Here is a 23885-nt window from a genome sequence, read left to right as displayed (position 1 = left end):
CCTGGAGGTGAAGTGCCAAAGACTGAACCAGCCGGCCACTGGGAGATCTACCAGTAACTGGAATGGTTGTGTCTTACTGGACCCCATCGCTGGTTCGAACTGGGCTTGGGAGGTTTGCACGGAGAAAAGAGTCACTGCCAGCAGTGAGGCAGGACTGGAAGAAGGGGCACTGGCCAATGATACTGGCAATGTGGGATTTCTCTGGATGGAGGAAAGCAGCAGCAGAATGTTAGCACCCCCCACCACAGCCCCGGGGAGGCATTTCTGTGGATGTATCTCCATGCGGGGCTTTGCACAGCGCCCTCTCTCTTCCCCCTGGAAGAAATGAGAGAAAATGGTGCTAGTACCTGTGAAAGAGACTTTTCCTGAGAGCAGATCTTCCTGGGGAACATAGCCTTTCCCGAGAGGGCAGATCTCTTGGTACTCCACTGGCCAGGAGGCAGATGCCAAGGGGAGATGGGAAGAAAAGAAACAGCTCGTTAGTGCAACCAAGGTGGAGCTGGCGGGCAGAGCACTGGCCTTGCCTGGTGCGGTGAGGCCACTGTCCTACCTGTGCCCGGGATGGGGCAGGGGTAAGTCTCACAGTTGTCACCCCAGGCTGCCCCCACGGTACAGCAGCACTCCTCCTTGGTGATGTTCTTGGCCAGGACGCTGTCACACAGGCGAACGTCGCTGATGTGGTAGTAGCACTGCTTGCGCTCTGCACTGTCAGAGAGGTGGGCTGCGTGTGTCTCAGGGCCCTCTAGAAGACAGCAGAGCAGGGATGGGATGGGGTCCTTGGCACCCCAACGCAGCATCCCACACCTAGGAGGTCCCAGAGCACACCCATCACCAGCAGCGTGGCCTTCCCAGGTCCCCACTTTCAGGCTCCTCAGCTCTCCCCAGATGAAAGCTTGCCATGCCTGCGAGGGCTTGTACAGCCCTGGCAGCCCCTCAGCTTTATCTCATCCCAGCCAGGATTACTACACTCCTGCTCTAGCTGCCACCCATGCTTCTGTCCTAGCTGCCTACTCACCCATGGCTGCTCGGGGCTGGCACTGCCCTGCCTCTGTGTCGTACTCCTCGTGGTCGCTGGGGCAGAGGCAGAGGAAGGATCCCTCCACATTCTCGCAGAGCGCAGTCCCGCACACGGCGACCATCAGCTCGCACTCATTCACATCTGCAAAGCAAGGGGCAGCGGTGGCAGCTGGAGCCCTGCCTCTGCATGGGCAGCCTGTGCACGGTCTGCAGCATGGGGTCACTCTTCAGCAGGGAGATGGAAGCTGCTAGGGACGAGCTGAGAGCTCTGTTCACACTGTGGCTCAACACAAGTCTGGCAAGAGTTTCCTGCCCTGCTCTCAGTGGATTCAGGGAGCCTGAACTCCAGCTTGCCGTGAGTCACTGGATCACAGGATCATCCAGGTTTGAAGTGACCGCTGGAGGTCTCTAGTCCAACGCCCTGTTCAAAGCAGGGTCAGTTATGGGATCCCACCAAGCTGCTCAGGGCTTTGTCTTGTTGGGTCTTTAAAACCTCCAAGGATGGTGACTGCACAGCCATCTTGGGCATCTGTTCCACTGCCTGCCTGTCTTCATGCTGAAAACGTTTTTCCTTATATTACACCCCTCCTGTTCTCTCCAGGCACTCATTAAAATACCTCTCTAGCACCTTCAGTGCCTCCAGCCCCCAAGCACCTCTTTTCCACCTGCACAGAGAAGGACTCCATGTTCACTGGGAGCCACTCACTTTTTCATAGAGACCTGCTCCTTTGCAGCCCCAAGGTTCTGCTGTGCTGAGGGGAGGGGTTTTGCCTCCATGAGCTTTCTGGGGTTCTCCATGCATGGATGCAGTCCCCATCCATGCCCCAAGACCCGTCACGCAGCGGGGACACCAGCCTGGCATCTGCTGATGGCTCTCCCTCACTAACTGGCAGAGCAATCGCGGGACACTCACCAACGCAGTAGTGCCCGGAAGGCGAGCTCTCATAGCCACGGTCGCAGAGGCAGCGGAAGGAGCCATCTGAGTTCTCGCAGAAGCCATGGCTCCCGCACAGGGTCTCGTTGGCGCACTCATCTATGTCTGCAGCAGAGCGGAGAGCAGGAATTGCCCCAGACCCCACCTCTCCCAATGGACCCCCCCTGCCCAGGCCCTTCTGCTCTGACCCCAAGACCTGGGGATGGGGCAGGCGTTCCCTTGATGTGAGGGACTGGGTCTGGCTGGCCCACTCACTCCCCTGCTAGGAGTGTGCGTGTTAAGAGAAGCTTCCTGTAACATCCAGAGCTGCAGAGAGGCCATGGGGATAGAGCAACAGGAGCAGGGTGGGAATGGGAAATGGATGGGAAGCATGGGAGGTGGCTGGCAGGGGCAACTGAGTGTAGCACGGGTCCCTGCAGAGCCCTACAGGTTCACATCAACAGGAGATAAAAGGGTACAACTGAAGAGTGTGGGGCAAGTGCAGACAGAGCTAGGATGATACCCTCCTGCACGGTTCTTCTTGACCTGGTCCTTCTCCAACTGCTATAGTGCCAGGGAGTAATCTCTGCCTTGCCTCAGCTTGGTGGGGTTGGACAGTCACAACTGGGTCCTCTGCCGACGGAGAGCAGGCTTACAGCCCTGCTGGCTGCATCCCGCTCCCCTCCTACCACTGCACGGGGCAGATTTCCCTGGAGCAGGCGGAGCAGCTGCGTGCCCACAACCCACCGCTCCCAAGGCCAGGAGCAGCTCCACGTGCTAAGTCTGAGTCCTGGCACAGCCCTGAGCCCAGCGGCTCCTTGCTGCAGCCATCCCTGAGCCGGGGGGAGCCTCAAAAACTGCAGAAACCCCTTCGCTCTTTCCTCTTTGCTGGAGCCTGAGCTCCAAACCCAGACTCCCTAGCCTACCACATAGAGGTACCTTTCCCCTCACCCAGCCCTGCCAGGCAGGTGACTGGCACAGGCAGCAGCCCCAGCAAGCACAGCTTACAGGGAGCTGCGGTCCAGCCCCGAGTCTGGAATGGCTTTCACCTGCCCAGGACTCTCCCCAAGCGGAAAGCAGCACAATGAGGTGTCTGTTCCAGATGCCAGGAAGAGAGAAGTCTAGACACAAGCAGGCAGCTCAGCCAAGAAAACAAACTCTCAGCATTATCTGCCTCTCCACCAGCCACACACTTCCTCCTCCTCCTTCTACCCCCGCGCCCCTGGCAGAGGTGTCCCATAGCCACCCTGTCTCTGCCAGATGTGGACACCCAGGGCTGTACTCACCGATGCAGTCACCCAAGGGGGTCCAGTGGAAGCCAGGCTGGCAGCCCATGATACAACGGTAGGAGCCCAGGCTATTCTGGCACCGCCACGTGCCGCAGATGGCATCCCCGTACTCTTTACACTCATCCACATCTGCAGGGAGGAGGGCAAGGGGATGAGGATGGTCAGATGGGGACCCTGCTTGCTCACTGCAGCACCTAGGTCAAGTTCAATTGGCCAGAGGCCCTGAGCCATTGCTACTCCTCCTTACAAGTCACCAGCAACTTTGGGTGCTGGGAGCAGAACTGCCCTCCCCCCTGCACTGGCTGCATCCATCCCCCCAAATCCCAGGGGGCTGATCTCCCCAGCAATGAGCTCTCACCCACGCAGTCATCAGTCTCCTGGGAGTGTTTGAACCCATTTTCACACAGACACCTGTAGGAGCCTTCTGTATTCAGGCACTGGCCTTGTGAGCACCGGGACTTGTCTGCGCATTCATCCACATCTGCAAAATCAGGCCAAAATCATCAACCTGGATCTCACAGCAGGGGAGGGAGCAGGGGGTAGGACCCGAGGTACGTCCCTGCCATCCTCCGGCTCACCTTGGCAGCTGACTCCGCCAGCCGTGTTCAAGAAGCCAGGAGCACAAATGCAGAAGTAGGATCCGTGACTGTTGAGACACTCGCCATTGGGGCTGCAGATCTCGCTGTTCAGACACTCGTTCACATCTGCAGAGGGAGCAGAGTCAGGGCCATACACCCAGCTTGGGGGACATCCTTCACCTAAGCCACATGGATTTCCTCTCCCCAGTCTCTTGCAGGCAGCCCTTGCAGGGCTCCTGGTCCCTGGTTTTCTCGCCATGGAGGCAGAGATCTTCCCTGTCCATGGTGATCCCGCATTTGGCTACAACCTTATGGATGTGCCATGCATGGTGGCATCACCTGCCTTGGCACTGGCATCCTCCCTGCTGAGAAAGAAGGGGGATCTACAGGGAGGCTGTATGTCCTGGACCCAGAGAGCTGCAGGGATGGGTTCCTACCTTCGCAGACGGTGCCATTGATGAGCTCGAAGCCAGCCTGGCAGTGGCACTCGTAGGAGCCCGGGGTGTTCCTGCACTCTCCCCCCTGGCACTGAACAGCAGGGTCCTCACACTCATCCATATCTGCCAAGCAGAAGGGCACAGCACAGTGAGTCCCCAGCTCTTGCCGCCACTGGAGAAGGTCCCCACCCAGAGGAGCCATCACCCAGCTGTTGGCCTGCAAGGTGGGTTTGAGCTGCCCTCCCAGACCATCCTGTCACAGTGAGATAGGGCAGAGACTCCCTGTTACTGGGGTACAAGGAGTTAGTCCAGACCCTTCACTCCCCTCCATCATAGGGACCAGGATAAACTGGATCCCTGCACCAAGTCAGTGGTGCCCAGTGACAGGACCAGAGGCAATGGGCACAAACTGAAAGACAGGAGGTCCCATCTGAACATCAGGAAACACTTTTTTACTGTGAGGGTTACTGAGCACCAGCACAGGTTGCCCAAAGAGGTTGTGGAGCCTTCCTCTTTGGAGATATTCAAAAGCCATCTGGACATGGTCCTCGGCCCTGCTTGAGCAGGGGGGTTGGACAAGATGATCTCCAGAAGTCCCTTTCAACCTCAGCCATTCTGTGACTCTGTGAGCACAGGGATACTGCTAACCCCAGTGTCAACCTCCAGCAGAGCTCTGCACTGGGTACCACAACCACCAAGAGGCCAGCACAGAGCCACAATTGCCAACAATCCCTCTCTTCAGCCAACCGCACAAGAGCGGTAAGCTGGAAACAGGTACACCAGGAAAGTAACCCAGCACCAGCCATACCTTCTGCGTCTCTGCTTTCCTACCTGCCATGTCCTTCTCCTGGCAAAGCTGGCCGGGGACCTACATCAGCTCTTACCCAGCTGCAGAGCTCCCCACAAACCCTCTCCCACCCAACTCCCCGAGGCCTTGGCCAGAGCCTGTTGGCACTCTGAGGGTTTTGCTTGCAGCAGAGGAGAGAGGGGTGCCTTCCCTCTAACAGAGGGCTGCAATAGGCCAGCAGACTGCCATTGCCTGCAGGTCCATGAGGTAGGGGGAAGCATTGGAGGATGCTGCTAATCAGAAGGATGGGCTGGTGTGCAGGCAGCAGAAGACAGGCTAGTGGAGAAGGGCCTGCTGCACTCTTCTCCCCTGCCAGGAGCTAAAGCCCTGAGACTGGCAGCTCCTGAGGGCAGGGCAGGGACCTCGTCTTCCCCTTCACAGAGCACTGAGCACGCCACAGGCATAATCGAGCATCACTCCCTACGCCTAGGGGCAGCTGTTCAGTCTCCCTGCAAGCCTCAAAAGGGTTGCAAGTAGCAATATTCTTGAATCCTTCTGGAGATGAACCATAACCTAGTTTATTTATCACAAAACTATCGTGAAACCCTTATCATTTTTCAAATATGAAACCCAGATCCACAGACAAGGCCACCAGCCACGGCAGGGAAGAACGTGCCATCCTGCCATCGGGTCAGTGTGACCCAAACAGCATCGATCCCTGATAAGGTGACCTCGTGACACGGCTGGAGCAAGGTGGCTGAGAAGGGGCTCACATGGAGTCTTGAGCAAGAGGGAGGGCAGACGGCAAACCACAGTTCTTCCACTACACCCAAAAATCAGATGGAAAATAAGCTCATTTCACGCTGGCTTTCTCAGACACCAAAACAGAGGAGAAGAGAGGGAGGAAAGCCTCCCTATCTTCCCCCATTCGAGGCCCCCATGCAGGGGGGTCTTCTGAGAGTCACATCAAAGGCAAGATCTTCTGTTTGCTGGCTATGTGCAGGCTGCAGAGCTCTGCAGTGCTCCAGAGAGAAATTCGCAGCACAAGGCCAATCTTTAAACAAATGCCTTTGCCAGCTCTGCCCCCTCCCTTCCCTTGCCCCAAACAGGGAATTTGCATCAAGCCATCTCAAGCCAGGACGGCCCCTGGGGGCAGCCACCAGGAGGGAATTTCCCTGCCTGGGCTGGGGCAGCCAGGCTGTAAGGCTGGGACAGGGCGCTCTCATGTCTGAGCAAAGCAACCAACAGAGATCCATGCTGGTGTTAACCCTCTGCCACGCATACCTGGTACAGCAGAGCCCTTGAACTACCCTTTCCTTTTTAAACATGTCCAAGTTACATTAGGGGCTGGGGAAAAAAGATTAACCCTGGGTGCCCACAGTCTCTCCACTGGCTGTGGACCCAAGGTTTCTCCCTCTGTTGAGGACCTACATTTGGGGTACATGCTTCCAGGCACACAGTTCTGAACTGAACCACATACAGCTCCTCTCTGCCCGTGTTTCCAGGCCTCCTGTACTCCTCTGGCCTTTGTCAGCATCCCCCAGGTCACCATTAGTCCAGGAGTCTCATCAATGATTCCTTGCCCCCCATCCCTTTCCTGGGTGAGGAAGATCACCTTCCTGCTGCTCTAGGTGACATCTGCTTGCAGCCCCCGCCTCCACTATCTGCTGATCAGAGAGCTAAAGAGCTGGAGAAGGATCCTGAGACTAAAGAAGTCCCCATGCCCCACCAATAACCAAGCTATGGCAATGTCTCTTCCCTCATTCCCTCCAGCACCCGGTCCTCTGTCCCCGGGAAAGGGATACCTTCGCACGTGCTGCCATCTCTGGACACAGCGTAGCCGGCGTCACAAGCCATGCAGGAGTAGGAGCCCTCGGTGTTGAGGCAGAGTCCAGAGGGACAGGCAGCCTGGGCAGCGCACTCGTCGATGTCTGTGCATAAGCACACAAGGGAGAGCGGGATGAGCGGGAAGGATGCGGAGGAACAACGATGTTCCAGGGGCAGATGTGTTGAGAGAACCAGCCAACACGGTGGCCAGGACTCGGGCAGAGCCAAGTGCTCAGGAAGAGCCCAAGAAAACCTCTGGACTGGGTGCGTGACACTTCAGAGGGTCTGGACTCACGGCTCCCCGGTACCTTGGCAGCTCTTCCCATCAGGTGCCACCTCGTAGCCCCGGTAACAGGAACAGCGGAAGGAACCGTCCAGGTTGACACACCGCCCGTGAGCACAGGTCCCCTCCACAAGACACTCGTCTACATCTGCGTAACACAGCAGAGAGCAATATGGAATGCCAAGGTGCTCAGGGCCATCCCTGCCACCCAAATTGTGAGGGCACTGTGCCCTGGCCACGCAGGCTGCCTGCCCGCGGGAGGAGCATGCTGCCCATGCCTCTGCTCCTTTTGAGGCTCGCAGGGAGCACTGCCGCGGGGGGTGAGCATGCCGCCTAGAGACAGCCCACGTTCCTCACCAACACATCTCCCGTTCCTGGGCCGGTAGCCATCTCCACAGCTGACACACTTGTAGGAGCCTAGTGTATTGACACACTTCCCGTGGGGGCAAGGGCTGGGATCCATGCACTCGTTGATATCTGCTAAGAAACACACTCTTCAGGCTCCCAAAGGCGAACAGTGCAGATTTCTCCAGCATGTCCCCTCCAGCTGGATCCTCAGAGTTCCCCTCCAGGGGACAGCAATGCCCAAGAGGAGGTGAGACGAGTTTGCCAGGGCTTGGGCAATACTTCTTATAGTTCCACTTACCATTCAGGATCCTACACCCACACCTGAGGGCTGACACAATCCAGCAGCAAAACCCGCTGCCGCAGGATGTTGCCAAGGCCAGGAATGTGCATGGGCAGAGAAAGGGATCAGAGAACATCTGTGCAGGGCTGTTTCATTAGGGACTTTCGTAACTATGATTAGGATGCAGCCTCCAGCTCAGGAAGTCCAGAAGGCAAGTGCTTTCTGGAGGCCATGTGGGGGGAGCAGCATTCTGTGCGTGCCCTGTTTCCCTTACTGCCTCCTAAAATAGTCTCCCACTCTCTTTTGGAGATGAGCTACTGAGAAAGGGGGATCTTTGATCAGGCACATCGTATGTTCACAAGGTCAAATGCTCTGAAGGGCCCAGGTCGTGCCACATGGGATGCTGTGGGGACAGGTGGCCTGAGTCTCTGCAGCCTGCTCTCCCTGCCAGCACAAGGGTCTGGTGACAGAGTCAAGCTGGCATGAAAACACGTGGGCATCTCCCCCCAGAATAGGAAGCCGGCATGGGCTGGTCATGGGGGATCTCCCTAGGGAGGTGAGAAAGGATCTCAGGAGAATTCCTCTGTCCCAGCCCAGGACAGCCTGTCCCTCCTGCAGGCAGAGGAGAGGACAGGCAGCTCTCAGGGAGGGCACAGGGCAGACAAACATGATGGGGTCCTTCTTCCCTTCCAGGAGTGGTGAGAAAAGGAGGTGTTCAGCGCTGCACAGGGTGGGTTGGAGGGGCAGGGGAACAGGGAGCAGCAAGCTTCACCTTCGCACTGTCCTCTGGGGCCCATGGCAAAGCCCTCCTTGCACTCGCAGCGGTAGGAACCGGGAGTGTTGATGCATCGCTGTCCCCGGCAGGTAGAGGGCTGCTCACATTCATCTCGATCTGGCAACACACAGGGAGACAGTCCTGAAGATTCCCCCCCCAGTATGGGGAAGGCTGGGTGCAGGAGGGGAGCTGCTCCACTTGCAGGAGGCTCTGCCCAGAGGACCTGTGCCAGGGCTCTCCTCCATCCCCCATCCGTCCTTGCACTCCCCTTGCCATGAAGCAGCGATCAGGGCTGGCATCACAGGCTCCTGCCCAGATCTCCATGGGCAAGGTCCTGTCCCTGAGCGAGCAGGAGAGGGTGATCCCCACGAATCCCAGGCCTGCGGGGAGGGCGGGTGTGCAGGTGTGCAGGTGGGTGTGCAGGTGTGCATGTGTGTGTGCACTGTGTGCATGAGCACATGTGTGTGTGCATGTGCATGAGAGAGCAGGAGGGCGGGAGGCTGGGGAGACCCTGGGGAGGTCGCAGCCCTGTGCCAGGCGGACACCACTTACCCTGACAGCTCTGCTTGCTCTCCGAGACAGCCAGGGTGTACCCAGAGTAGCAGAGGCACAAATAGGAGCCCACACTGTTGATGCAGCGACCTTTTCCAGCACAAGGATCTTTCAGGCACTCGTCTTCATCTGCGCCCAGGCAAGGAAGGAAGACAGGCAGTCACCACAGCAGCTGCCTGCCAGCCCCCTACCAGCCTCCTGCCAGCCCCGTGGTGCAGTGGGTGGGCAGGGGCTCACCAGAGCTGCCAGAAAACCTTCCCCCTGGAGCCTGAAGGACTGAACGGTCCATCGAGGCCTGGCAGGCAGAGGAGGTGCCAACCTACCGATGCAGCGGAGGCGGCTGGGGTCCAACGTGTAGCCGGGGTGGCACAAGCAGCTGTATCCCTCTGGGGTGAACACGCAAGCGCCGGCTCCACAGGAGAGGGGTGAAGAGGCACAGCCGTTGATCCCTGGGAGGAGAGAGCACGGGGTTGGGAGCAGCAGTCCAGGGTCTGCCTTGTGTCCCCAGCACCATGCCAGGGAGGCTGCTTTTTCCCTTCTTGGAAAGAGATGGAGCAGGCTCAGCTTGCTCCTCTATGTCTTCAGGAAGCCAGTGCCTGTAGGGCTGCAGGGAGGACACAGCAGACCTTGCCACCTCCTCTGGACTGAGCCCAGCTGGGATGCCCCAGTCCCCTGCACTGCTCGCCTGTGCCCCGGTCCCACAAAAGGGTGGTGAGGAAGCCGACCAACCCCACACCTCGGAGGAGGGCTGTCAGCACAGCCTGGCACCTGCGAGGGGGCTCCTTTCGGGGTGACAGGAGGGCTCCCCCCCACTGCCTTGCTAAGCAGGGCGCAGGCGGCAGTGGGGGGGCAGCAGGGCACCGCACACCCCTCGGCACTGAGCCGGCCTGGGGGGGCCAGCCCAACCCCAAACAAAAGGCTATTGAGGAAGATGCATTCCTCAGCAAGGTGCCTCCGCCAGGCCTGCTCCCCAAGGTGCTCCAGCCCCGGGCGGAGGGCAGGGGCCGCGCTCCCAGACACTTGAGCAACCCTGGAACAACAGCGCCCTTGTTTCCGGCGCAGTAAACAAGCCGCCCCGGGAGCCACATGCCGCCCCTTGCGCTCCCGCTTCCCGATGACTCAGCTCGCGCCGCGGGGGAACGGGGCCAAAGCCACCGGAGCGGGCGCGTGATCCCCCTTGCCCGGCAGCCACCGCTGCACCGTGCAAGCAAGCTGCAGGCAGGGAAGAATCTGGAGAGCCAAACACTTTGCTCCCCGTACGGGGTTGCTCTCATGCCTCCACACAGCTAGCAGCTTTTCCCTGGCTGGCAGCAGCCAGGGCCAGGCTGGGACAACATCCCAGCTAGGGGCAGGGACTTTTCTTTGGGAAATCAAGTGGGGCATGTGGGAAGACAAGCAGGCTGGGGAAAGGAGAGAGCCCCTGGGCAGAGCTTAGGGCATAATCTCCCCATAGCACCAGGCAGAGAGAGGTTGGAAATCCCGGAGAGCTGTGGACACACACCCGAGCCCTGCGCTGGTATCTGTGTTGGAGCAGCAGCATCCCAGGTGGTGGTGGGGCCAGGCTGGGGAGGACCACGCCAGGACTCCTCTTCCTCTGCTGAGGAAGAAGAAGAGAGGTGAGGTCCAGCCCCCAATCCCAGGCAGAGGTGCAGACCCAAGATTTATCCATGCTGGGTGTCCCTGGACTCACAGTCCCGAGAGAGCACGTGGGAAGGGGCCACAGGGTGGCTGCAGCAACCTCATCATCTTGTTATTTAACACAGCCTCCTCCACCTCACTGGAGAGCCACCACCTTCCCGCATCCCTACAGCCCCCCATCAACCACCGCAGTGTGGCAGGGGTCCCCCATGCCAGCCCACAGCCAGCCCACCCAGGAGCCCGTCCTGCCCAGCGCCAGGGGCTGCCGTGCGGAGGAGGCAGCTCCCAGCCTCCCCGCTCTCCTCCCTCCTTGCTGCCCCATCCCCTTCCCCACAGCTGCCCTGACCTCCCCGCCAGCCGGGCGCTCACCTCTGCGTGTGGCGGGCTCTGCAGTGGCATCAGCAGCACCCTGAGGGACAGAAACATAGGACTGCCTCTATCCACGTGCATGTAGGTGGTATCCACGCACCTCCCGGCTCCTCTTGCTCCCTGAGGCGCTGTGCTGGGAGGAGAAGCTGCCACGGCTGGGTGCAGCTGTGTCCTGAGCACATTGTTCTGAGCAAAAGTCAGCTCCTGGCCATGCCCAGGGGGCTACCTGCAGAGGGCCATGCCAGCACGCCATGCGGGTGAGACCCAGGGCACTGACACGGGGCAGGCATCTCCGCAAGGCGGCCAGGAAGAGCAGTGGGGCACGGTCAGTACTGCCACTGTCACCGGCGGCTCTGGAGGGCTGAGAACAGCCACTGCTTCGACCTGCCTCAGAGCGCTACTTACTGGAAGGGTGCTTGGTGCTCAATGCTCTGTCTCAGCATCCCCTCCTGGCAAACCGATGGCTGCCAAAGGAGATGTCGGAGCACAGCCTGCGTCTCCGCTCTGAGGAACTTTCCGCAACGGATGAAGAAAACAGGCGGCTGAGCAACACGAGTCCCAGCCTAGCTCTGCTTCAAATTTGGAAGCTTTGGTTCAAATTTCTGCCCTGTCTTGAGATTTCTCACGTGTTCTTGGGCAAGTCACTTCATGTCCATGAAGCAGTGACAATGGCAGTGCTGTCCCCTCTCTCAGAGGGGCTGCAAGTACATTCTGAGGGCTGGGCTGCTATAGCAAGGGGAGCACAGAGATGATCAGGAGAGATATGGCCCAATCTCGACTGACAGCAGGGATCAAGAGACACACAAGTGTCTCAAGTGAAACTCATAATAAAGAAATCCACCCCCGGGAGAGCCTGGCAGAGAATCAGTCCCCAGGCTACTCCCATCAGACAGGGTGAATTCACACAGCCAGTGCAGGAGACCTCCACCCCAATGGCTCCAGTGGGGTTTCTGCTGCGCCCACGCCAACGTGGGGAGACCTGCCTGCAAGCTGGGCTTAAACATGACACGGGGCTCTGTGAGAGGAGCACTCCTCGAGCTGTCTGCAGCGGTTCCCCTGCTGCCCACCCAGCCCCGCAGCCAGACCAGGCTGACAGCAGCTCCAGCAGATGCCAGCTGGACTCAACACTGACCACGAACTAGTGCAGCAGAGCTCCCAGCTCCTGTTGGTTTGAGCTAACGGCCTTTTAGCAAGGGCTGAGCAGGCACATGGCACAGTGCCTTCAGCCACAGCAACTCAGTCAGGGTGGTAGAGTTTGCAGTTTGTACACTGTTCCCTCCGGCAGCAGCTACTTACTTCTTCAGTGCTCTCTCTGGCCACATTTCACACCTCCCTCTCAACTATTTGTATGACATCCCGCTTCCTGCCCATCAAGCTACCATGGATGCACCCAGATGTAGCAAGATAAACCTTACTTACCTGCACAGCAGGAGAAACTTCACCTGGAAAGTGAAACAGTGCATGGTGAGTAGAGACAAGGCAGGCAGGCATCCTCCTCAAACCCTAGCTGCCCTAACTTCACCCCACCTTTAAGACACTGCCGCTCAGTCCCTCACTCTCCTCCGCAAGAGCTTGTTCCCAAAGCCAACACACCCGGACTTGTCTCCTGGCACTGCGCAGACCCCAGGAGCTTCCGCTCCAGCAGGTGTTGGCACAAGCACTCAGTCACACTTCCCCCCAGCCGGGCTGGACAAAAGCCCAAGGACTGCAGTGCCAGGGCTGCCACACAGACCTGAGGTCCCGGTGGAGGCAGCTTGGCCAGCCAGCACCAACTGCGAAGATGCGGTCGCAGGAGCCTGAAATACTCAACCTCCTCTCCAAAAGCTTGAAGACGTGGTGTCTCATGCCCCAGGAACACTAGTAGGGCTGAAGAACCCCTTGCATATTCATACAGATGTGGAAAGCCCTTATCAGCTAGAAGTCCATCCATGGGGGCATGGCAGGACTTGGGGATGTGCCCATCCTTGCTAGGGGCCCAGATGGAGCAGCTTTAAGCAGCAGACCCCACACTACCCTCTCCTGCCGAGGTGCCAGGGTGGGGGAATGCCTCCAGGACGCTCCCACGCAGGCTGTCCTGCAGTTGCTGTCTCCTTGCTGCCCAGTCCAATGTCCAGTTGCTGCTCTCCCCTTGCTCTTCCAAGCTGAGGGGAAGCTCTTCTGCCTCTGCCTTCCTCATCGACAGGCGGATATCAGAGCTGGAGTACGTGTAGCCATGTCCTGCTGGGCAAATCTCTTTGAAGGCTTCTGTGAGGGAAAATCAAATCAGAGCTTTAGAGGGCAGAAGTTGGAAGGAAGAGGCTGGTGCAGGGATCACCTGGCTTACCGCACCCAGACATGTTGGTGGGACACATGGAAGAAAGGAGTGAAGATGGACAGGCATGTATGTGAGTGCAGGTACAAGTTTCTCCCATCCTATCACTTTCTGGAGATTTTAAGGGTTAAATCCTTACAGAAACACATCTGGGCTGCAGTGGGTGGATGCTTCGAGCAGACGGAATCTGCTCGCAGGGCAGGGTGGGTTTCCAACAGGCACTGGCTGGTACTCCCAGACACCAAAAACAAAATCCCTCCCCTGGGTCAGTACTGCTAGGAAGGGATCATGCCACAGGAAGGTCCAAGCTGAGTGAGGGAGCAGATAAAAGCAAACCCCTGGTACCTCAGCACTGAGCGCTTTGCACATCACTCAAGATGCTCTGCACAAACCACCTGAAGATTTTTCCCAGCCCTGAGGATTTTGGTGCTTTCCCCTCCACCCTACCCCATGCTGAGATATGCCAAACTCATCCTCACCTGGCTTTCATCCCAGCAGAAGATGTACGAGAGACAAAAGGGCTGTCGGGCAAAGCCAGGCACAGACATGGCTGTGCTCTCCCTCCGGTACAGAGTGATTTCCCATCAGGGATTTCTCTACCTTCCCAGTATTATCCAGGTCTGCTCCCGGGGCTGCTGTACCCATCTCACAGGCCAGCATTTGCATCGCTCAGCTCTGGGTCCTGCAGTCGTCTGCATGGCGGCAAGTTCAGGCAAGCCCAAGCCCCAGTCTAACCAGAGCAGGCAAAGCTGAAGCGGGCACGTCTCACCTGAGCCGGGCATGGGGCACTCCTCGCAGTTCTTCCCCCAGCCCTTGCCGACGCGACTGCAGCAGCAGATCTGCTGGGTGATGCGGTGGGAGAGGGGGAAGGAGCACACGCCTCCGGCTGCCGAGCGATAACACAGCCCCTGCTCCATCGACACCGCTTTGTCCGCTGAAACACAACGGCAGAGTCAGTGCCAGAGGTCAAGCTCTATCCTCACCAGAGAGAGAAATGAGGACACTCGGCCTCTCCCCTTCAGGCCTTTCTTTGCCCGTGCCTCCCAGCCTATCCCGAGGGCTGCCCCATCCTCTCCTCAGAACTTTCCCCCGCCTTCAGCCATCGGGCCATCCCCTGAGCAGCGCCAGCCCCAAGCAAATCCAGCTCCTGTGGGAGCTCTCTCAACCCAGGAGGCTGTGTCCTCTGCTGCTGCACTGCAGGCATGTCCTCTCTGGGCTCTGCAATGAACAGCAGCAGGGTCCATGAGATGTCCATGCAGAAGAACGATGGATGAAGGGGGCCTGAGGCCTGGGGTCCCATCCTGCACACAAGCGCAGGACAGCATAGCAGGCACTCAGCCGCACTTGCAAGAGGTGCGAAGCATGCTGCAGTCTCCACTCAGCCATGGGGTCCTGCTCAGGCCCCTTTCCCAGACTGAGAGGTTCCCTGGGGCACTTACAGATGCAATGGCTACGGGACGGGTCCAGCATGGTGCCAGGCTTGCAGGTGCAGCGGAAGCTGCCACGGGTGTTCACACACTCGGCATCTTTGCACAGGCCCTGCATCAAGCACTCGTTGATATCTGTGGGGAGGAGAGAGCCTGGTGAGACGTGGGGAAGCTGAGGGTGAACTGAACCCCCTACCCAGTGCCTCCCATCCAGGTGCTACAGACTGAGGGGGTCTCAGCTGGGCTGGTGTCTGAGGCAGCCTCTGCACTGAAGCAGCGCGGTGGGGACCTCCGCGGCGACAGCAGTCCTACATCTGCAGTGCAGAGCTCGCTTGCTGCAGCTGCAGGGATGGCTCATGAATGACTGCTCTGCTCTGCGGTCCTTGTGGAAAACAGATGTGAGCCGCCAGTGAGCCGCCCTGGCAGGGTCACTCTTATGGCCATCATGGTCGTTGTTTGCAAGCCTGGACTGGCGAGTCCTGTCCTCTCACCTGACCCCTGGTCCTGCTCATATGGAGCCGTCATCCACGGAGGATCCTTGCTGAGAAACTCAGTGCCAGCACGCAGGGAGGGCAGTGACCGATCCCTGCACACGGAGACCAGTGCCAGGTGGAGGGACGATGGGCCAGGCTCCGGCTTGCCACTGTAGCGTCTTCTTCTGGGAACTGGTTGAGCAAGCTGGAAGATGCCAAGCTCAAACCCTGACTTGAGCTCTGCCTGTGCCCCTGACTCAGCACACAACATCAGACGTGGTCTTCAGGAAGGGAGCTGGGCTTATCCCAGGGAAACACCATCGGTCTCATCCATTTGGCCTACAGCACCTGCCTTTCCTACAGCACCATGCAGGAATGTATGAGCTAAGCCGAAGAAGACAGGAATTGGCATAAGGGGGTGCTGAGGGCAGCTTTCACAGTGGAGAGTGAGGAGGAAGCCCTCCTCATGAATTGATGTAGCTTTATATCTTCATTAAAGAGTTTGGCACCAGAAAAGTAAGTGTGCCGACGAAATGCGCTGTGTCAGGAGGCACAAGCAGTGCAGGAAGAGCTGGATGGAAGCACGGAGCGGCGGGAGCAGGATGAACCTCAGCACCACCTCAGGACAAATCACAGGAACATATGCTACAAGCTAAGAGGTGGGAGCAGGCAGTGAGAGGGACCTGGGCGCACTCGCTGCTCACAGGACAGCTGCGAGCTGCCAAGACCAAGAAATGCCAATGTGACGCTAGGCAGCATTATGCCAAACACTTTCCAAAGATGCAGGGCAGTCCTAGTGCCAGTGTACAAGGCCCTGCGGAGACCTCAGGTGCCCCGAGAGCACCGAGTGTTGCTCTAGAGACTGTCTCAAGGTGGAAGGGGTGCAGAGGTGGGCTGCTGGGACACCTGGAAGAATGGAGACACTGGAAGAGCCGGACTGAGAGCAGCTAGGCTCAGGAATGGCTTTCTCAGCACTACCTTATTCCTTGGAGCTGAAGCATCACTGCTCGGTGGAAGTGGGGGTATCGCACAGCCAGCTATGACAGCTGGAGTTCAGACTTAATGACCTGAGAGGTCCTCCCCAGTCTTGTGCTCTTAAACCCCTCCGTTCACCCCACTGGCTGCCCCATACATGGTTGAGACACACAGGGGCCGTCAAGACCAGGCCACGATGTTCAGTCAATTGGAAGTACCAACACTACAGGGATGTGCAGCAGGCCAGGGAGGAGTAGGGTTTGGCTGCGTAATGTAATGGTTTCCTGCTCCTTACCAAGCACAGGACAGAGTTCATGAGAAAAACCAGTGGCCAGACCCCAAATGTGCTGGGAACCCCACTCAGAGAAGAGGCGTGGGCTCTCCAGAGGAGCCTTGGGGCTCATCCCTGTCACCCCCCGGCACGGTCGGAGCACTGTGTCATTCCAACACACCAACTAGATGAAGTGTTCAGCGTCCGCATAAGCAAAGGGATTGAAGGAATTAGAGTAATGAGAGCACAAAACAAACAAGCACCAAGGGCTGGGCTTTTTGAGCTTAATATAAAACAGGGCCATGTCCTTGCCTCAGTCCAGCCCCCTCTATTCCACTGGCAGCAGGGGACCCACCCACCATGGAAATCCCCACAGGGAACAGAAGCAGGCAGGCGTGCTCGGGGCCATGCACTCCCACCCCCTGCAACATGGCAGGGATGGGGCTGGCCCACAAGAAGAGGCCTCAGGGACCGCAAACTGAGACCTGTAAGCTGCCTCAGCTGCTTCCTCCCACCCCGCACAAGCCTGCCAGTGCTCCTCAGAAACAGCCCTGCGGGGCCAGGCAGCCTGTGGTGGAAAGGTGCGGGCTGGTTTACACCGGTGCTCGGTGAGCAGAAAGGACCTGAGTCAGCATCGGACACCAAGGATATACGGACACCAAGGATATACGGACACCAAGGTGCCGGCGTGTGTCCTGTGCAGTGACCCGTGCATGCACACCTTCCTGCCACCATCTCCAGGCACCCCAGCCTGCAGCCTCCAAGACAAGCTTTGCCTCATGTGTAGCAACCACATCACCCCCTCCAGTGCCATCCTTCTGGCTGGTCCCAGAAGCACCGGGAGGTTTCCTAACTGGGTCTGCCAGGCACTCTCAACTCAGACTCATTGCAGCCTTGTTCCTGGTCAATGGGATAGGGAAGGGAAGGGAAGGGAAGGGAAGGGAAGGGAAGGGAAGGGAAGGGAAGGGAAGGGAAGGGAAGGGAAGGGAAGGAAGGGAAGGGAAGGGAAGGGAAGGGAAGGGAAGGGAAGGGAAGGGAAGGGAAGGGAAGGGAAGGGAAGGGAAGGGAAGGGAAGGGAAGGGAAGGGAAGGGAAGGGAAGGGAAGGGAAGGGAAGGGAAGGGAAGGGAAGGGAAGGGAAGGGAAGGGAAGGGAAGGGAAGGGAAGGGAAGGGAAGGGAAGGGAAGGGAAGGGAAGGGAAGGGAAGGGAAGGGAAGGGAAGGGAAGGGAGATCTTGCAGAGATAAGCCATTTGTTCCTCTGCTAGAAGGCACCAGAGACAACCCTTTCTGTCCATACAGAACAGAGGAAAGAGGGCTTTTGCCAGGGCCCTCCTCCAGTCACTCATCTGTGCTTTGATGACAGCCTGCAAAGCCAGAGCTCAGCTTCTTCCCAGTTCAGCTCCTCTCCTACAGCCAATGACCTCAGAAACCATCAGCTGCTGTCCAGTCCCTTGGCTCCCCTCCTTCCTGGGCCAGCAAGAGAGGGCCCCGTGTAGTCTCTCTCATAGGCTATCAGCCAAATTGCTCACTCTGGACCCTGAGTGAGGTGCTGGGCTTCCCGACATATGTCCCAGTGTAACAGCAGAGATGGGAAAAGCACCTCAAGGCAGCTGACTGTACTTGTACTTCTCCAGCACGGCTTACGAAGAGCACACAGAGGCATGAATCTCTGGTTCATGGTTCATGGTTCATGTGCAAAAACATTTTGCTAGCCAACTCCACATTGCCATCTCCCTCTGCTCCTCAGAGCGCTGAGCCTCTCCCTGCTCCAGAGGGGACACAAATCCAGAGCAGGCGCCACAGGTCTCTGCTCGCTGACATGAGTCGCTCAGCTGCTCTGCTCCTCCGACTCCTATTCAATGTCTTGAGGTAGTTCCTCATACCCACAGCACTGACTGTGGCCACATAAGGGATGAGATCTGAGCACCAAGGAGAATAGAATCTGTTGCCTTGTTGAAAGTTCTCCCCCAGGACAACATGGGGAGGCTGAATCATTAATTAAGTAAGCATGGTGGAAAGTCCCAGCTAGAAGAGATGAGTCATTGAATTGCCAGCCCTGGGTTTGCATGGCCAGGGCCCAGGCTCCCTGCTGCATCTTCGAGATGACACCTCTCAGCTTATCATGAATCACGAGAAGGGAACCATAAAATTCCACTTCAGTCAGAGCACAGAAAAACACAAGCCCTGTGGGCCAAGAGATGACAAATAAACATGAACTGGAGAGAAAAGCAGAGAGATGGTGCCTTCCCCGTACAGATCTGAGGGACCGCGGAGTGAGAAATGGATAGACCCCAGCAGCGTGGGGCAGGCAGGGCAGCCTGGCAGCATGGGCAAGCAACATACTTAGAACAGAAGGACTCGCTTTTATGGCACTCTTCCACTTGAAAATGAACAACTGAACAAGCCGAAAATGTTCCCAAATGTTATCAGGCAACAGAATTTCTGTTGCTTGAGATGATAGGAGAAGTGTTTTTACACTCACATGTAGCAGAGCAGCAACATAGGTCCTTACTCTGTCAGTAGGACTTAGTAGGTGAGTTTTCTTGTGCTGGCCCAACTATGCGCTGACTATGCTTACCAGCTGAGTCATATAGTCCAGTGTTACCTGTTTCTTTTCATGCTTGATGAAAGCATAGAGATTTTTATAAGTAACATTCTTTGTAGATCTGTATCAGGGAGTTAGGTAACTGTATTTTACTTGTGTAGATAATTACAGCTCTGACAGGATGTGGGAAGGAAGGAGAGAGATAAAAGCAGCATCCTTACCTTGGCAGTGGCTCCGGTTCAGCCTCTTGTATCCTTGGGGACACTCCACCTGCCCATTCTCAATCACAGGATGTGCTAGGAAGAAAGCAAACAGTGTGGGATGCCGGCAGCAGAGCCAGCCACCAGCATCCTACCTTCTCTCTGCCCTTCTTGCGGAGGGTAAAGCATCCCTAGGTCTGCCTTGGATGGGCCTCTGATGACTCCCAGGGCAGAGGGAAAGGTGAGAGCAGCGACATTTCCCGAGTGGTGTCTTCTGCTGCTTGGCAGGTGCCAAAATGGTGACCCAGAGGTGGTGACCCAGAGGTGCTGCCTGTGCTTCGTATCCATCACTGTGTCACCTCGGCTCCTCCCAGGCCAGCTCGGATAGCCAGGTGGCACATGACAAGGGGGGTCAGAGTGAAAGGAATGACAGAGGTCCTTGACAAGATGCTGAAATAACAGCCCAGAGCCTGTTTATTACATTTTCCCCCTTTTTTACTGCATGTGATTTCCTGCCCCGATCACTCTCATCAAAGAAAATTTCAAATTGCTGCTTAAAATAGTTTTGTGGGCCTATACGGGCCTATAACCCATACAATTAAATCTCTCCAAATTTTTTAAAGGCAAGTAAAATGTGGCCTATAAATTCCAAGGAGGTCAAATGTAGGCACTGTATTTTGGAGCAAGGGAAAGGGAATCCAGGAGGTGACGGGTTCGGAAGTGAGTAAGCACGGGGTGGGGTAGGAAGAAGGGTGCTTTGCCTAAGGATGGGATTTTCCCAGGGTAGGGTTTCTTTTTAATTTTCTGGACCGTACACTTGGAAACAAGAAGTGCGTGTAACAGCTAAGTGACTATCCAGCCATATTCCCACCACTCAAATTCCTCCTGCCTGGCATCAGTAGCTCACACCCTGGTGTCATATGTGGAAAGTCCTCCATGGCAATAGCTGCGTTGAGGATCTGGCAGATTCCTAACGCATTGCAGCTTTCGAGAACCAGGGACAAATTGAGACCATCATTGCAGCAGGAGATGGTCAGAAAGAGCCTGCAAAGATTAAGAACACAAACAATGCGCTGGGGAACAGATGTGCCCATAACTCTTTGTCCTGGACACTTTGACCCTATAATGCAGTTTAAAGCCATTCTAGGACACTTCTTGAAAGGCAAAAGTTAGGGACCAGCCTCCTAGGATAAAGGTGCTTCAGAAATAAAAGACGGGAGAATAACAAGCCGTTCACCAGCCTGTACCACAAAGGAGAATAGGAAGCCTGGTTTCCCCAGGTATATTAAATGAAGCTACAAGGTTTTCTGGATGCAGAGAGATCCTCAGTGGCTGGATGAATGACTAAGACAAAAAATCTATTCACCCCCTTCAACAGTTCAGTCATGAATTGTAGCCAGGAGGTGCTACAAATATCTGGATGTTAGGGGCAAGGGGGTTGCTGGTGATACTGGGAATCGCTGGGTATATTTCAACCTTCTGGGAAGGGAAAAGCAACCTCTGGCTCACAGGCTCCAGGCTCAGCGCCCCGGTGGGATTCCAGGTCCTCCCATACCGCAGCCTGTGGGCTCGGGGCTGCCGACAGGCATTAACTGTGCTTGGAAGCATCTGTCAGCCTCAGCACGATGTGATAACAGACGCTCAAAGGAAGCAGCATCATTGTGTGCGAGCCCTCCGACAGGGAGCCAAGCATGCCGGAGATCAAACAGCGATGACATGTGTCAGAGCCCCGCTCCCTCTCCAAAAAGCCTTTGCGGAGAAACAGATTCTGCAGAATCCCTCTGCCAGATGCTGCTGGGGAGAGGGCAAGGCAGAAAATACCAGCGATGGGGGGTGAGCATGCAGGTCTTGTGCCACCTCAGCACTCGTACGACTCCGGTCCGCAGAAACCCGCGGCTCGTTACTGCAGCAAATCACTCGTGACGCTGCGGACAAATGCCTTAATTTTGCAAAGAAACTCGCGTTCCCTGGAAAGAATAACTGCAATGTAATGTGAGCAGATCTCTCTGTACCAAGGGGAACCAAGACAGTTTCTGAAGTACTGGATGGAAGCTGCTTTCTTCCTGCCAGGACCTGGCCGCAAGGGAAGACAGCGTGTGGCTGCAGGAGGATGTAAGCTATTAACTCTCAGCTTTGTACTTGGTTACTTGAGCAGAGGACCATTTCCTTCCACAAGCTCTGATGTTGCTGAACTACAGCAGAGACAGCCAAAAACCCCTGAAAAATCAGCCTAGGACACCTGAGTTTCCTGCAAACAGGATCAGCATCCACCCCTCTCCCATGCAGCTGGTAGGAGTGGGAGGCCATTCCTGTGGAACCCAGCAAAGGGCAATGCCTGGGAAAAAGCCGATCTGATGATCGGAGAGGGCAGAAATCTGTCAGCACCCACAGCCAGAGGGGTCCCGGCCTCCTATGTCTGCCTGTCTGTCTGTCTACACTCTCCAGGAAGGGGTGCTCCTGGAGCCTGAGGCTGGGGATGGAGCAGCTGAGCTGCATCCGTCAGGCAGAGGCTTGCTGAGGGTGTGATTTCGGAGCCTCACCTCCCGGGCACTTCAGCCCCACGGGCACTGCACCAAAGCGATATGCTCACCAGGTATCTGCACACCAGGACTCCCCCTCGGCTCTCCTCATCACTCCCTCCAGCTCTGCTTCATCCCAATGCCCGGTGCTGCTTTCTGCAAGCTCTGCAAGCACCGGACATCCCTGGCAGGGCCAGGCTTTCATAGGGGAGCATGCGTGCAATAAGCTCACAGATCCAGAAAGGAGGAGATGAGCACAAAGCAGCCACAGCCCAGGACTCCCACCAGCACCTTTGTCCCCAGCTAGAACAATACTCGAGCACAGCAGAATGAGAAGGGAAATGAATGCACAGAAAACAGGCAGAGGGGTTTTGCAGCATAGCAGAATGATCTTTAAGCATCCAGGCACACTTCAGAAGTTCTCCATCACTTCCCAGGAGAAGAGGCTTTACCCAAGGGCCCTGGCTCCCCAAACGCTGTCTGAAGACGGGATGAAGAAGCTTAGGCTGACGGTGAAGTGGAAAGAAACCACTTCTAGTGGTGGTAGCCACAAGGGCCTGAGCGAGGCAAGGTTTGTAGGGTGAGATAATACATTGCCTTAGGCCAGCCAATATCGCTCTGTTAAAAGGGGAAGAGGCAAGCCTGTGGTCAGATGAGAAGTGAGGAAATGCTTGGCTGCTGAAAGCTAGCCCATTTCTTTCAACTCTTTCCATTTGTCATACAAAAGGCATTATCTGTCTGAGAAACCTTGCCTTGCTGAACTCCTTTGCCACTTTCAGGACTCACAGACATTTCCGGAGATCCTGGACCGGCTCCACAGAAGAACCCCAGCCCCAGCTGGATGCCGGGCATCTCCCCGTGCAGTGGGCACAGAGCGTGCAGTCATGAGGATGGCTGTGGCGCTTCTGCTTGCTCTGGGTTTTTCAGCATGTGGGAGACGAAAGGAGCCAGAGTGCATGGTCTTGTGGCGTCTGGAGTGGTGGGGGTGGTGGACTCAATCAAACCTCAGCTTGGTTTAGTGTGAAGCAGAGAAGATCAGCCTCCACTGCAGAGAGGACCCCAGCTGCTGAACTCACTGGCAGAAGAGCAGAGCAGCTCCGACCCCACAGCAGCCTCCAAGGAGAAAATGTACTGAAGATGCCAGACCAAGAAGTAGGCAGGGCTGTGGCTGTGGGGATAAGCTGAGTTCCCAGGCAGAATGGACATGAGGGAAAGGACACGAATCCTTCCATCCAGATCTATCATGACCACTCTCCTCTCCTCTGGGTGGTCTGTGGTAGGCAGGCTCCCGCAAGACTTTCTCCAATGCCCCAACAAAGGCTACAGTAGCAAGGGTGAGGAGGGCACCAGCATGTGCGATACAAAATTAAGCCCTCTGCTCTACTCATGGTCAATAAAGGTCTTCAAGGTGAAAAAGATGCTTGAAGGAAAAAAAGACTTTGGTAATTACTGTTGGCTTTTGAGGTCATTTCAACAGAGAGAACCTCATTCTGTTCCCACAGTGGCTTGCAGCTGGGACAAGATGCCTCTCTACCTAAAAAAACCCCACTTTTGCAACACTGTGCTGCTGTGTGCCGAGACCACGACACTGCACATGAATGATGGGCAAAACAAGCACTCTGCAGAACAAGGCAGTCCTGAAAATGCTGTGCTTCCCCAGGTATTGCTCTCTGTGGTACTGCCACAATCTTGCAGAGGTTTCAGCTTCTTTCCCCACCTCCAGCCCTTCTTTACTGTCTCGGACAGACTCTCTGTGGCACATGGTGTAGCAATGGCAGAATGAGCCCCCTCCGTAGCCTCCTTCCCATATTTCCAGGGTTTTTTCCCTGTATCCTCTCTGATCTGATCACAACAAGAACAGACCAGGGGGTTGATTTCAAGGGGCTTCCTGTGGCTGTTTCAATGCCTGCAGGCACAGTGCAGGGGAGCGTGCAGCTTGTGGAGCCGCTCAGCATTTCTGATGACGACGGCTCCATGGGTGAGCTGCCACCCCTCTCGCGGTGGGAGGTCTGTTTGGGGAGTGCTGCGGATGCCAAACCAGACATTACAAGATCCAACTTTCCAGTGAAATT

At 56.6% G+C, this 23885-nt stretch overlaps 1 protein-coding gene across 2 annotated transcripts in view; it reads right to left on the bottom strand.

Moving 5' to 3' along the window:
* Positions 1–23885, bottom strand: part of LTBP2 (latent transforming growth factor beta binding protein 2) — an 84924-nt gene that overhangs the window by 6592 nt on the left and 54447 nt on the right. For both annotated transcript variants that reach the window (XM_075151549.1, XM_075151550.1), the window contains 21 exons: positions 19316–19390; positions 14844–14966; positions 14174–14338; positions 13107–13337; positions 12513–12535; positions 11094–11133; positions 10588–10683; positions 9410–9535; positions 9087–9215; positions 8532–8651; positions 7489–7611; positions 7157–7279; positions 6827–6952; positions 4235–4357; positions 3798–3923; positions 3578–3700; positions 3217–3348; positions 1931–2056; positions 1016–1159; positions 551–742; positions 348–428 (listed from right to left, as the gene is read on the bottom strand). In XM_075151549.1, the coding sequence (XP_075007650.1) occupies positions 348–428; positions 551–742; positions 1016–1159; positions 1931–2056; positions 3217–3348; positions 3578–3700; positions 3798–3923; positions 4235–4357; positions 6827–6952; positions 7157–7279; positions 7489–7611; positions 8532–8651; positions 9087–9215; positions 9410–9535; positions 10588–10683; positions 11094–11133; positions 12513–12535; positions 13107–13337; positions 14174–14338; positions 14844–14966; positions 19316–19390 (2547 nt within the window). The remainder of the gene's footprint in view (positions 1–347; positions 429–550; positions 743–1015; positions 1160–1930; positions 2057–3216; positions 3349–3577; positions 3701–3797; positions 3924–4234; positions 4358–6826; positions 6953–7156; positions 7280–7488; positions 7612–8531; positions 8652–9086; positions 9216–9409; positions 9536–10587; positions 10684–11093; positions 11134–12512; positions 12536–13106; positions 13338–14173; positions 14339–14843; positions 14967–19315; positions 19391–23885) is intronic.

The sequence above is a fragment of the Calonectris borealis genome, chromosome 5 (genome assembly GCF_964195595.1).
Source record: "Calonectris borealis chromosome 5, bCalBor7.hap1.2, whole genome shotgun sequence".
Lineage (NCBI taxonomy): Eukaryota > Metazoa > Chordata > Aves > Procellariiformes > Procellariidae > Calonectris > Calonectris borealis.
This window is presented reverse-complemented; position numbering and strand designations above follow the sequence as displayed.